General features: G+C 40.0%; 1 protein-coding gene across 1 annotated transcript in view; it reads right to left on the bottom strand.

The window, feature by feature from the left end:
* The window catches only part of LOC110541603 (uncharacterized), a 163,275-nt gene that overhangs the window by 118,611 nt on the left and 29,656 nt on the right, over nt 1-15,008 (bottom strand). The window contains exons 3-5 of the mRNA XM_060385546.1: nt 3,222-3,295; nt 2,407-2,428; nt 656-778 (exon numbers count right to left, since the gene is read on the bottom strand). Coding sequence (XP_060241529.1) covers nt 656-778; nt 2,407-2,428; nt 3,222-3,227 — 151 coding nt within the window. The 5' untranslated portion in view covers nt 3,228-3,295. The remainder of the gene's footprint in view (nt 1-655; nt 779-2,406; nt 2,429-3,221; nt 3,296-15,008) is intronic.

The raw sequence follows: 15,008 nt of genomic DNA, 5'->3' as shown, positions 1-15,008 counted from the left end.
AGAAACCTCCTGTCACTCACTTCCTTGTCAATACTGTTCTCTCCCACTCCTTCTGACTCCTGCTGATTCACTGCTGACAATAGGTATTAGTGTTCACACTCAATAACATGGACACTGACCATGAGCAAGAAAAAAAATTCCTGGAGCCTAGAGTGTACCTAACTTTTAAGTCTCCCAAACACAGGGTGTAATTCACCACTCTTGGATCCCATTTTCATTGGTCAGACCAAAAAATGTTATCTAATTCAAATGGTCGTCTTCATTTTTGCCACTTTTTACAATCACCAGGGCACTCTTGAGATTGTTAACATTCAATCCATCCACATTCAGGTTTGTAGGAGAAAGTAACAGAGAGCATAGTTCACCTATTCCTGCCTGCACCAGGTAAAGTGACCATGACAGACACAAGATTGACCTCACCTCCTTTCCTCTCTTTCTTATTGAATGAGGTAAATTTACAAAAGGTAAATTTCAACTTCAATTTTAAATTCTGTGGGTGAACTTCAACTGATACAATATGCAGATTAACATCATTTACGTAATGAAATATTGCCAAGCTGGTCATCATTACCCCCTTGTGTTGTACAGTCTGATCTACAAGTACCAAATATAATCCAATGAAGTTATTGTATTTCCTCAGTAACTTTTATTTCACCTTGTGGTGTTTCCTCTATTTCATTTTGTGCTGTTTCTATAGAAGAATGAGATTGGGCTGGAGGTTCTTCAGTACCACGTGGATCAGCATGCTTCCGATGGCAATTTTTAAAGATATTGGATGCTAGGAATTCATTAATAACAGAGACAGTTATGTCAGCTTCATGGCAGAAAAACAGAGGAAATAATCAATGGCTGTGTGTTTGTACATTTTATGTTGTCCATATTAGCAAACAAGTTACCCTTAATCAAACCATAGCGTACCAAAGTACTGAAACTGTAGATGAACCATGGAGAAATGCTAATTTTGAGACATGTGATTCACTGCTGACAATATGTACTTACTTAGTGTTCACACTCAAAAACATGGTCACTGACCATCAGCAACAGGAAAAAAAACTCCTGGAGCATAGAATGTACCTGACTATTAAAGGTGTGTTCCCATTGGGTGTGGTAATGCTCTCCTTTTATAACAGTATTCTGTAGGCAGAGGAAGATTGAACTTTTTAAGTTCCAGGAGAGAAAGATATATATGTAGATAGTTCTAGGAGACCTGGGGATACACAGTGAAAACGTGTCTCTCAAAGAAAAAAAAGAAAGAAAGGAAGGAAGGAAGGAAGGAGGGAGGGAGGGAGGGAGGGAGGGAGGGAGGGAGGGAAGAAAAGAAAGAAAGAAAGAAAGAAAGAAAGAAAGGAAGGAAGGAAGGAAGGAAGGAAGGAAGGAAGGAATCATCCAGCATAGATCAATATCCAAGTGGTGACTGGAGTTCTAGTGAAAACTGTACTGAAGTTGTGCTATTTTTTTAACATTTAATTTTATTTTTATTAATTACACTTTATCCACCCTGCATCCCTCCAAAAGCCCCTCCCTCCTCCCCTCCCAGTCCCATCTTCCCTCCTCCCCTTATGCATGTCCCTCCCCAAGTCCACCAATAGGGAAGTTGTGCTACTCTTTCACTGTACATAAGTTGTATTTCTCTTTCTGTCCGTGCTAATATGGTCAACCCGCTTAAAGCTTTTTACCAGATTTTACTGGAAGGAGCCAACCAAGTTTAGCAAGAATCCAGTCATTCATATCTGACCTACCTCAGTGTTGTGGATGGCCCAGAATCAGTGATCCACACCCAACATGGGCTCTTTGCTTTCATGTCTGTTAGTGTGTGCAGGCAGGTGACTTGCACTGCCTAGACCTTCTGACTACTATGGTACTTGTGGACATATTAGGGATTCCTGTAGCTTTCATTTATTGCAGAGAGATGTTAGAAAACTGGAAACTCCCCATGGTGATTATTGTGCATTTGATGGTGAAAATAGTTGAGTACTACATATCTAAAGATTCTCACCACTTACTCTGAAACTTGGTTTATTCATCTGCACAGAAAAACACAAATCAACCCACCAAATATGGATGTAGTGAACTTTAAACATGTTACATAAACTGTCTATCCTGATGTTTTTCAAAACTGTTTCTCTAGCAGTTGGGTAGGGTGACTAAGATATCTGTGAAGATGAGTTAGGTTGAGACACAACCTAGTTCACAAAAACCCAAACTAAAGAGGTCACAGTTGGACTCTGTAACTGTAGATACATGGCTACCATTTCTCTCTTGAGGCATCACTTTTTTTTTAAACCAAACACCCAATTGTCAGTCAATACATGTGGATTTGCTGACTGTGCTACACAAGACAAAAGACAGACAGTGTTAACACAAAATATCTGAAACATATCTTCGATATGACTACAGAATACATACTGGCCGGTCTTTCATTATTCATCTGAAATATACAGAAAAGAGAACACTTTAAGAATCAAATTATATTGAATTCTGTTTGCATAACCCTTTGGTTCATCCACTTTCAGGGCATAATTACACCAAAAATTGCCAAGCCCTCAGAGGTGAATGATTCTGTATCAGTACTTTATGTGACACTGGCCTAGAGAAACTCAGGATGTCTACTTGGTGACAAAAACTACTGTTTCCCTCTTTTTCTGCTTAAAGGCCAAATCAGGCAACCTTATGTGTTTGGCCGCCACTGGCAGTTAGCTAAGTTTCATCACAAGACTTCAGAGCAAACATTTTTTGATACTAATCCCTTTTATGAAGGACTCCAATAATTTGCGTCCATCTTCCTGTCTTATGTTCCCAGCACCTGAATATCTGCATTACTGGGACTGTGATGCTTACACCACATCCTCCTTTGGTAAACAAATTCAACCTAAGCCATAGGCTCTAGAGGCAGAAAACATTAGATAAACATTCAAGTCTAATGGAAGCTATCCCTCCTATCAACTTCTGGGTAAAATTTATATACTGTTATCTAAAGTAGAAAACTATTGTCCAGAAGACAGTTCATGACCTACTGAAAGGTTACTACCTAACATAGCAAGTATGAATATTCTATCAAATCTCTAATCTGGTATAATCCTGGTTCTTGCTCTTCCCAAATAAACTCTGTAATGTTCAAAATACATCTAAGCAAATTTATTTTTCAAGTGTGATAGCAAAAACATAAGGGACTCATTAAACTAATGTTTTATCTTTTACATACAGGGAAAAAAAGGTTTTACCGTCATTAGGAATAAGTTCGGTTGTGTTGGAATCTCCCTCGTGGGGCGTGTGGAAGCCTCCGGGCAAGGTGGAACTAGAGGGACAGAAAGTAACTGTCAGCTCACAGTACCATTTATTCACTTAAGCATCTTTGCTTGACCTGGATAACAGGGTACAGGGTCAGTACATGTGATTAGACTTATTTGGGCTACCACTGGACATCTTTCCAGATGGCAAATATAGGCAAATATTACAAAAATAAAAAACATAATTTTGGCCTTGAGAATGGGGATCCAAAACAATGTGAGAGTCTATGTTTCAATGTGAAACTACTAAATACATGTTTCAAAAAAGATGTTTATTCCTTTATTAAGTTTTGGAGGGAGCACACCATAAGACTGCCTTTGGTATCCAGTTCTCCATTTCCATCATGTAGGGTTCTGGGGTTAGAATCAGAATATCAGGCCCAGACACAAGCACCTGCACCCCCTGAGCCATCTACCTTTAACTGGGGAAGTGGGAGGCAGATGTTGTAACTATATTGATACAATCATTCTTTGACATACAACACATTTTATTGACTAGTGGAAAACAATGTAAGCACTGTGTCTCATTTCTTCTTCCAGTCTTTTTTTTCACTATTCTATGCACTTTTTTATTTGAGTGTATTGTGGCTTCCTTGTTAAAAATGGCAGTGATTGGAAAGAATGAGTATCTGGATCCTGTTGGACATTCAAGTCCTTTAACAAGCTCTACATGAGAGTTGTTTCAAGGGTGATGGAGTACCTAAAACATGGGTAGATATTCTGAGTACTTTTGTGTCACTCTCCCACACACTACTGTGTGCAGCTCACTCTTCTGAAGGCCACATTTGTGTTGCCAATGGGCAGTAAGTAAAGATCTTCCCCATCTGTAGTTGGATTTTGGTCAGCGGTGAGTTTTAGTGTCCCAACTCTAAGCATCTGTGAACTGACGAGAAGTGCTGGTACTTCCTTATATTGACTAGGATGAAACGTGACCCTGATGCAGCAAATCTGTCCTGGACAGATGTGGCAAAAACTCTGTGTCATGAAGTAGATAATGCCTAGGACTTTTACAGACTGAGACATGCTGACATGTACAGATGATAGACCTTCTTGTGTTGTGAATAAGGTAACATTTTACAGACTCAGGAGAGTGGGCAACCTGTCTGCTTCCATCTTGGCTCTTCTACCTAAGAGACAATCTCTCTCTCTCCTGTCTCCTTCTCCTTCCTCTCTTATCTCTGTCCCTCTCTCCCCTCTCTCCCTTTTCTCTCCTCCCTACTTTCTTTTCTCCCTTGTCTCCTCCTTCTCCTTCTCCTCCTCCTCCTTTTTCTCTACTCTCCTCTGACCCTCTTCCCTTTCTCTCCCCTTTCTCTCCTCCCTAATTTCCTTCTCCTGTCTCTCTCCTTCTTCTCCTTTTCCTACTCCTTCTCTCCAATGCCCATCTCTGACTCTCTCCTTTCTCTCCTCCCTAATTTCCTCTTTTCTCTCTTTTCTCTCTTTCAGCAGCCATTGTTCTATGACATATGACTGTTAGACCTAAAGCCTGCATTTTACATTTCCATCTCTATTGAAAGTGATAAAGATTTTAAAATATTCATTTGTCCTATGTGCCCAGTCAATGTCCAAATCTAAAAATATCCCATTTTCTGAGATTAATAATTTCAATACAGCCATGTGTAGCGGGGCATGCCTGTAGTGCCAGCACTCAGGGTTACAGAGGCAGACAGATCTCTGTGAGTTTGAAGCAAGCCTGGTCTACAAAGTGAGATCAGAACAGCCAAGGCTATACAGAGAAATCCTGTCTTGAAAAACTAATAAAAATAACATATTAATAATAATTTCAATACAGATAACCTTAGTTATCTATGAAAAGTGTTGTAGTATTCATATATAGTGATATCTATTCAGGACAAGCTTGAGGAAGGGAATATGAATTTGTACATAATATATATTATATACCCATATATACACACACATATATATACAAACACACATATTAAATTCTTTTTTTAAGATAATTTTCCTGTTTCTTTTTTTTATTTTATTTTTTTTATCAGTTACATTTTATTAACTCTGTATCCCAGCCGTGTCCCGATCTCTCATTCCCTCCCAGTCCCTCTCCCAGTCCCTCCCTCCCTCCCTCATCTCCACCGTGCCCCTTTCCAAGTCCACTGATAGGGGGGACCTCCTCCCCATTCATCTGATCCTGTTTTATCAGGTATCTTCAGGACTGGCTGCAAAGCCCTCCTCTGTGGCCTAACAGGACTGCTCCTCCCTTCGGGGGTGGGGAGACCAAAGAGCCAGTCATTGAGTTCCTGTTAGAAATACTCCACACATTAAATTCTAAAGTCGAAATACTTCATAGAGACTAAAATACAATAGGTAATAAAACATAATTCTAATAATAAGCTATAAATATTTAAAGAAGACATTTTGAGAAATATTAAGCAGTCTAGTTGAAGGAGAAGCACTCAATGGCTCGTAATAGCATACCGTGGTGGCTCACACAATTCCCCATTACACTCTGATTCCAACACTGTTAACGCTCTGTAATTTTCGAATGTGTACTCGGAGAAATTTCTCAAAGTATACTGGCACTCAGCGCTAGGGCATGAATATATCTAAGCACGTGTCATCTGTGTGTCACGGAACTTTCATAGTGAAGTCATAATCCACATGATGACACCCAAAAGCTTCAGTCTAGCCTAGTCCAGTCTAGTCTCACACACAGTCAAGACTACTTTTGGTTTCTTTTTTTTTTTTTTGAGTTTTGTATCAATTATACTTAATTATATGGGTTGAACAACTGTACCACAGGTGATGCAGGAACTGGATTGTGACCAGATACTTTGTGTTCACTTCAGTGTGGGGTGAAAAGGGTTGTCTAAGAAGGAAAAACAATCACATTTTCTTTCTTTCATTCCAGCTCTGAGATGAACAAATCTCCTCAGCCTCAGCTGGCTACAAACTTGTAAGATTGTAAGAGGCCCAAGAGTGACTTAGAAACCCCAATTAAATGTTAGATTACAGACCAGAAACTGGCAAACACATTTTTAAAAGTGCTTTTGAAAGAGATCATTTTGGCAAAATTGTGGCTGGTAGCACTTCAGAAGGTTGAAATCTGACGACTCCAGACTAAAGTTAAAACCGAGCCAGTGAGGCACCCTCCAAAGTTCCCTGCCGGGGGGCTTCCGTGGGCTTCTGAACTGGCTGTGGTGTTCATCAAAGAACTGTTCGGAGACTTTGCCTCCTACTTGCAGCTGGCAAGCTTGAGCAAGAAGCTATTTTTTTTTTCATGTTTTATTTTTTTTAAATATTTTTTTTATTTTTTTTTATCAGTTACATTTTATTAACTCTGTATCCCAGCCGTGTCCCGATCCCTCATTCCCTCCCAGTCCCTCCCTCCCTCCCTCATCTCCACCGTGCCCCTTTCCAAGTCCACTGATAGGGGGGACCTCCTCCCCATTCATCTGATCCTGTTTTATCAGGTATCTTCAGGACTGGCTGCAAAGCCCTCCTCTGTGGCCTAACAGGACTGCTCCTCCCTTCGGGGGTGAGGAGACCAAAGAGCCAGTCATTGAGTTCCTGTTAGAAATACTCCACACATTAAATTCTAAAGTCGAAATACTTCATAGAGACTAAAATACAATAGGTAATAAAACATAATTCTAATAATAAGCTATAAATATTTAAAGAAGACATTTTGAGAAATATTAAGCAGTCTAGTTGAAGGAGAAGCACTCAATGGCTCGTAATAGCATACCGTGGTGGCTCACACAATTCCCCATTACACTCTGATTCCAACACTGTTAACGCTCTGTAATTTTCGAATGTGTACTCGGAGAAATTTCTCAAAGTATACTGGCACTCAGCGCTAGGGCATGAATATATCTAAGCACGTGTCATCTGTGTGTCACGGAACTTTCATAGTGAAGTCATAATCCACATGATGACACCCAAAAGCTTCAGTCTAGCCTAGTCCAGTCTAGTCTCACACACAGTCAAGACTACTTCTGGTTTCTTATGCCAGTGTAAATGCTAGTGTTCTTTACTTAAGAATGATCAACATTGTCTTCCACTTTTGGCCTGTCAAAGCCCTGCCCCTTTCCCAAACACCAAGTTCAGCATGCTGTCTTTATTTATTAGTCAATACATATGATCAAAGAGCAGGACACTGAGTTCATGCCAGAGACAGCCGCTGCTCCCCTTACTATGGAACCCACTTGGAGACTGAGGCTATGGGTTACATCTGAGCAGGAGTTTTAGGTCCTCTCCTGATGAGACCTGATAAGCTAGGTCAGATGGAAAAGGAGGAAGGAAGTTCTATATCAGCAGACTAGGGGGAGGCATAGGAAGGAGAATAGGGATGGAGGGTGGGCCTGGGAGGAGTTGAGGGAGGAGCCCACAGCTGGGATACAAAGTGAATAAATCATAAATCGTAATAAATAAAAATAAAGAAAGAAATAAAGAAGAAAAAAAGAATTATCAGCTACAATGTAAATTTTTTTCTCTGATCTGTTTATATTGCTCTGAAGAACCCTGTGTGTCTGACTTTACTGAGGCCTTTTTCTATCACTGTATATTTAAATAATGAACTAATTACTGAATCAGTAAAACAAACATATTAGTCTAAGAACATTTTTGTTTGTTTGTTTTTGAGGCAGTGTTTTTCTATGCAGTCCTGGCTGTCCTGGAACTTGCTTTGAAGATCAGGCTGCCTTCAAACTAGAGATCTGCCTGCCTCTCCTTCCCAAAAGCTTGGATTAAAGGTATGCACCACCACCACCAAGCTTCTAAGAGCATTTTTTTTTTTTTCTGAAGAGGTAAATGTCTTAGGAACAAACATAATTTGTATAGTGTCTGATGTAGAATTTCTTTTTTTAACTTTTTATAATTTATTTACTTTATATCCTGATTGTAGCCCCCTCACTCATCTCCTTCCGGTTCCAACCCCACTTCCTCTTGTCCCACCCATCTCCCTCTCCTAGTCTACTGAAAGGGGGAGTCTTTCTCTCCTACTATCTGACCCTAGCCAATCAGGTCTCATCAAGATTGCCTGTATCCTCTTCCTCTGTAGGTTGGCAAGGTCGCCCTTACAGGGAGAAGTGATCAAGGAGCAGGCAACCAAATTCAGGTCAGGTCTGATCCCTTTACTATAGGACCCACATGGAGACTGAGCTGCCCATGGGCTACTTCTGAGCAGGGGATCTAGATCTTCTCCATGCATGGTCCTTGGTTGATGCATCAGTCTCTGCCGGCACCCCTGGCCTAGTTATTTTGGCTTTGTTGGCCTCCTTATGGAGCTCTTGTCCCCTCTGGGTTCTTCTATCTCCCACTTCTTCCATAAAACTCCCCGCTCTCTGCCCAAAGTTTGGCTGCAGGTCTCTGCATCTGCTTTGATCTCGGCTGGGTAGAATCTTTCAGAGGACATCTATGGGAGGCTCCCATCATGTTCTCTATCTGTCTATCCTGTTTACCTTCTGAATAAGAATTAAGCATTCTCGCTAGGTTCCTGTCTGTTGTTTACTTCTTTAGGTATGTAGTATGATTTTAGTATGTTTATCCTATATTATATGGTTAATAGCTGCTTATAAGTGACTATATACCATGAGTGTCTCTCTGGTTCTGTGTTACCTCACTTTTTCTAGCTTCATCCATTTGCCTGCAAATTTCATGATTTCCTTGTTTCTAGTGGTTGAGTAGTATCCATTGTGTAAATGTACCACAATTTCTGTATCCATCCTTCAGTTGAGGGACATCTAGGTTGTTTCCAGAATCTGACTATTACAAATAAATCTACTATAAACATGATTGAGCAAATGCCCTTAATGTATGGTGGAGTATCTTCTGGCTATATGCCCAGGATAATTTCTAAGAACCTTCAACATGACTTAAGTGTGTAGTCTAAACGTAAAGGGCATCCATGCACATTCTTATGACTTGCTCATTAAAGGAAGTTGTGGAAAAAAAAAGCTATCCCCAAATAAATGGTGCAAGTGAAAAGTGAGTAATACATTTGCCATGCTTAAATCAGAGATGGTTTTCACCAACAACACACCACAGTCCAAATGCTGACCACTGTTAACATCTTCCGGATACCTGGAACAAATAAAGCAGCTCATCCAGGCCTCACAATGCTATATGAGAAAAATACTCAAGCGGGTGTCCCCCTGCCCCTTTCCCAAACACCAGGTTCAGCATGCTGTCTTTCTTTATTAGTCAATATGTATGTCACAAGAATAAAAACAGGCCATGACCTGCTCTTTGATCACCTCCCCCTGAGGGAGGAACAGCCTTACCAGGCCACAGAGGAAGACAATGCAGCCATTCCTGATGAGACCTGATAGGCTAGGGTCAGATGGAAGGGGAGGAAGACCTCCCCTATCAGTGGACTGGGGAAGAGGGGCACAGGTGGATAAGGGGGAGGAAGGGGAGGACTGGGAGGGGAGGACTGAGGGAGCTACAAGGGCGATACAAAGTGAATAAACTGTAATTAATAAAAATTTTAAAAAATTAAGAAAAACACAGGCCAAAAATTTGATAGCGAGTGGAATGATGGAACATAAGAGTCAGAGGATACAGAGGAGAGAAATAATGTAATACAGTACATTTAAAAAAATAGCAAATGAATTTTAAAAATAAAAAATGAACCCATGATATAAATATGCCATGAATATACAAAGAAGAGGAAGGGCAACTGTTTCTATGTTCACAACTTATTTTTAAAATTTTTATTTTATTTTTATTACAGTTTCTTCACTTTGTATCCCAGCCATAGCCCCCTTCCCATCCCCTCCCAATTCCACCCTCCCTCTTCTTCTCTTATGCTCCTCCCCAAGTCCAGTGATAGGGGAGGTTCTCCTCACCTTCCATTTAATCCTAGTCTATCAGGTCTCATCAGGACTGGCTGCATTGTCTTCCCCTGTGGACTGGTAAGGCTGTTCACCTGTCAGGTGGAGGTGATCAAAGAGCCAGCCCATGAATTCATATCAGAGAATGTCCCTGTTCCTATTACTGAGGAACCCTCTTGGACACTGAGCTGCCATGGGCTACATCTGTGCAGGGGTTCTAGGTTATCTCCATGCATGGTCCTTGTTTGGAGTATCAGTCTCATAAAAGACCACTGTGCTCAAATTCTTTGATTCTGTTGCTCTCCTTGTGGAGCTCAAGGCCTCAAGGTTTGAGCAAAGCTATATATTTTATGACATTTCTCAAAGGAAACACTATGCTTTTTATTTAAACTTGTTTGTTCTAAACGTGCTAGCTCAGGACCCGACATATTTGAAAACAGGTTCACACATCTAGATCAAAAATTGAATAAAGGGGAAGAAGGATTAGCAAAATTAAAGAAAATCATTGCCACCCTGAAGCACTACTCAGATTTCCCAGCTTGAGGGCAGTGCAGACAGTCCACAGAACTTGCATTACTATCAGGGCTCATCACAGTTACTAAGGATTGGGAAAGCATATGTACAGCCATAAACAAAATGCTATCTACACATTTTTATATAATTGTGCTGGTAAATATTTTATACATGGTGGTGGTTTGGAAGCAAACCACCATGTGGGATAGCCTGGGTTCATCCTCCAGGACCACTCTTCAAAAAAAGACTGCAGAACATGGCTAAAGCAGAAGTGCCAACGGACTTACTGCCAGAAATGCATATGTTAAGAGAAAAAAAAATACTCAGAGTAAATAAAATATGGTCTTATCTCAACAATCAAGAAAATATTCTATAAAATATCCCCAAAGTAAGTCTCAGAATAGACATGTTACATGTAAGAGTTGTATTCACTGAAAATGAATATGGACAAGCACCTATATAGCTATATAAAAACCAATAAATGTATTAATCTTCTGAAAAGCTGATAAAGTAAAAAAAAAAAAAATTACCAGTAACAGGAATGAACTGGGTTGTACTACTAAAGTCACTACAAAACAAATGATAAAGGAACCCATGCACAGTTCTGTCTCCTTCAATTTTACAACCTGGACAAAACAGACCAACGTCAATATGTAAGACATCAGATGAGATAAAATGTGGTCATGATGTTTTTATTTTATTTTATTTTTTTAAGAATCAAACAGCTACCAATATTGAAGCTGTAATTTATTAAGTGATATGAGAGGAATTTCTATATAAAGTTTTTATTAAACACAATTTCTTTCTAATACTATATTCTGATCATACTTTTTCCCTTTCCCGACTCCTCCCAGATCCTCACTGTGGGAGATGTAAGAAAAATGTTAACTTACAAACTACAGAAAGGACAGAGAGAAGAATGGTCTTCCTTCGAGGTTTTTCTTTTTCTTTTTTCTGTGTGTTTCCTGTCTTATTATTGTTGTTTTGTTTTTGTCATTTTTTTTTACATTTTTTTCTTTATTATTACACTGTATTCCCTTTGAATCCCCCCTGTGGTTCCCTCCCTCTTCCAGTCCCAATCCTTCCCTTCCTCCACCCTCTGCATACATGCCCCTCCCCAAGTCCACTGATAGGGGAGGACTTCTTTTCCTTCCTTCTGATCCTAGTCAATTAGGTCTCATCAGGAGTGGCTGCCTTGTCTTCTTCTGTGGCCTGGTAATGCTGCTTCCCCCTCAGGGTGAGGTAATTAAAGAACAGGCCAATCAGTTCATGTCAGAGACAGTCCCTGTTCCTATTACAATGGAACCCACTTGGATACTGAACTGCCATGGGCTACAATCTGTGCAGGGGTCTTAGGTTACTTCCATGCATAGTCCTTGGTTGGAGTATCAGTCTCAGGAAAGACCCCTGTGCTCAGATATTTTGGTTCTGTTGCTCTCCTTGTGGAGTTCCTGTCCTCTCCAGATCTTACTGTTTCCCACTTCTTTCATAAGATTCCCTGCACTCTGCCCAAAGGATGCACAAATTGTGGTATATCTACACAATGGAATATTACTCAGCAATAAAAAACAAGGAAATCATGAAATTTTCAGGTAAATGGTGGGATCTGGAAAAGATCATCCTGAGCGAGCTATCCCAGAAGCAGAAAGATGCACATGGTATATACTCACTCATATAGACAAATAATATAGGATAAACCTACTAAAATCTGTACACCTAAAGAAACTAATCAAGAGGAAAGACTCTTGCTAAAATGCTCAATTCCTATCCAGAAAGGCAAAGAGGCTGGACATCAGAAGGAGAAAAGAGAGAACAAGTCAGGAACCTGACACAGAGGACCTCTGAAAAGCTCTGCCCTGCAGACTATCAATGCAGATGCTGAGACTTATGGGCAAACTTTGTCATTCTTTTTTTAAAGAGAGGGGTTGAAAAGTAAAATAAAGATGGGTGGATAGGAAGATAAGAAAGATCTAGGAGGAACTGGGGGATCATAAGCAAAAGTATATTGTAAAAATATTTGTTTTTTAACAAAAACAGTTTTAAAGAAAATCAGTAAAAGAAAACAGTCCTATGTAGCTAGGAATAAAAATTGTCTTATATAATAACATTTACTTAGTGATCAGCCAAAAACAGTCACACATTAACCTACTATGAAACTGCTTTTGCCAGAGATGGTGGCACATGCCTTTAATCCTACCACTGAGGAGGCAGAGACATGTAAATCTTTATGAGGTGGAGGCTCACCTGGTCTACATAAATTGTTTTAGCTAGCCCGGGCTAAATAGCAAGACTCTTTCTGAAACAAACAAACCAGAAAAAAGCTAACTAACCCATCCAAACATGTTTTAAATTATCCATCAGGTTACTTTTGTTACTGTTATTATTTGCAGTGCTATGGGTGAATCCAAGGCTTTTAAATAGTAGGCAAGTGTTCTCCCACTAAGTTACACTCTCAGCCCTTGGGTTAGCTCTATCAAGCTGACTATATGACTGATACCTGGTAATTTTCCTAATGCCCCCACCTACATTTCAAGCTCTGTTGTGACACATTAGAGTGTTTCATACATTTGGAGCAAATATGGAGACCATGGGTGAAGGAATAGGACAAGAGGCAAAGAAAACTGCTAGCTCAAACCTTCAAATACCAGCTCATTCACATGTCAGTTATGGGTAGAAAACAACTACATAAGCCAAGGATTCTCTCAAAGCTCTGTAGATGGTTACCTTTGGGAAGATAATTCTACCCAAGCTTAGTTTAGTGAATAAGTGAGTTTACTGGGGCTATGTACCCGAACACAGGTGAGGGGCTACTAACAGGAGCTTGGGTAATTCAGAAGCAATTATGTCTCTAGAAAACCCATTCTAGGATGAGTGACAACTCATGAGAACTATCCCTGCAGCTATTTGTTTATCTTGCAGGCATCTCAGCTCGTTGAAGCCTCTTTTTTCTAGCAACCACTACTGTTTATATCATCTTGGTGAAGAGCTTTATAAATCTTGTAAGTTTAAGGAACTTCCTGATTACTGTCAGTTCCATTTACTTCCAGAGTCTTGCAAGTCTCCTTTCCAGGCAGGCATGTTTCACTTTGGAGGAAAGAGTGATGTGATACTCATCTCTCTATATGCTCTCCATAATTTTTCCCAGCAGCTTCCTTCAAGACTTCAGGATTACAAATATTTTAATGACTCCCAATAAATACCTAAAATATCTTTCTTAGCTCCAGCCCTACTGGGCCACTTTCCATGAATCTTGCTCTGACTGCTCTGCTGTAGTCCCAGTACACAATACAAGCCGGCACCCTACGAAGGCCTGTTGATATTGGCTGCAGACATTTTTGTTCTGGATAGGTCTACCAGTCCAGAAGCACAATGAATGCCCAAATCCAGAGGCACTGAGGAGACTTATCATCATTTTGTTATAATAAGTAGAGTTGTCATATGGTTGTATTTATCAGTGTTAATTTTTTTAAAAATGTACGTGCTATTTTATCTGTTTATCTTGTAGTAAAAATAGCTCTGGGTTCTAAATCCTGGTTCAGCTTCTATATACTTATATGATCTAGCAATTTCTGGGTCTTATGTTGCTCTTCTATGATGGAGTCATTAATAACTTTCACAAATGTTAAATCCATGGTGTTAGTAGAATTCTTGGCCTGAGTCCTTATTTTTATTATAAACTTTACTGACCACATGCTCACTGTTCTATTCATTTTAATAGGTTCTATGGACAGTTTGTTGCTCATCCTGGTATGACCTCCTGGAGTGTAGATTTGTCTTTCTAGATCAAGCAGCTCAGTAGTAGTCAGCCAGCAGGATTTCAATAAATAAACTTCCAGTTAAATGATGAATGACTACAGATTATATTGGCACCTTCTCCACACTCTATCTTCCAAGGCCTTTATGAAGTGGTAATGAGAAGAGACAAAGCCAGAATGAAGATCTCAGACTTTTTTCACTGTTAGAACACGCAAAAGGAGAAAAATTGGTAAAAGCTGGACTGTTTGTGTGTGTGTGTGTGTGTGTGTGTGTGTGTGTCCTTCATGACCCCATAGGCCTGTTTGCCTGCATGTGCCATGTAGTGAGTCTGGCTTTAAGTGCTACCACCCTGGCAAGAGTTCATATAGCCTAAAGAGTGGTCATAGAGTTAGAGGGACCAGCCTCTTGATTAGCCTGTCTTTAGTCCTTGTTCCTGGGTGAACAGCTTGGAATTTTCTTGAGAGTTTTTTCTAAGCTTGGGGTGATCAGTAATAGCTCTTTAAAATTGCTAATCCATCCAGGTTGTAACAGAGGACTAGGACAGATTAAAGGAAGATATGTTAGAGCTTCCTTGTCTGTAAGCAATTCCCCACATACAGTTCCTACAGTCGAAGTGTTAATGGTATGTAAGTTAGGGTTCAAGCCATGACTCTGAATCCCA

Source organism: Meriones unguiculatus, chromosome 6 (genome assembly GCF_030254825.1).
Source record: "Meriones unguiculatus strain TT.TT164.6M chromosome 6, Bangor_MerUng_6.1, whole genome shotgun sequence".
Lineage (NCBI taxonomy): Eukaryota > Metazoa > Chordata > Mammalia > Rodentia > Muridae > Meriones > Meriones unguiculatus.
The sequence above is the reverse complement of the archived record's forward strand: the minus strand, read 5'-3'. Positions and strand labels throughout refer to the sequence as shown.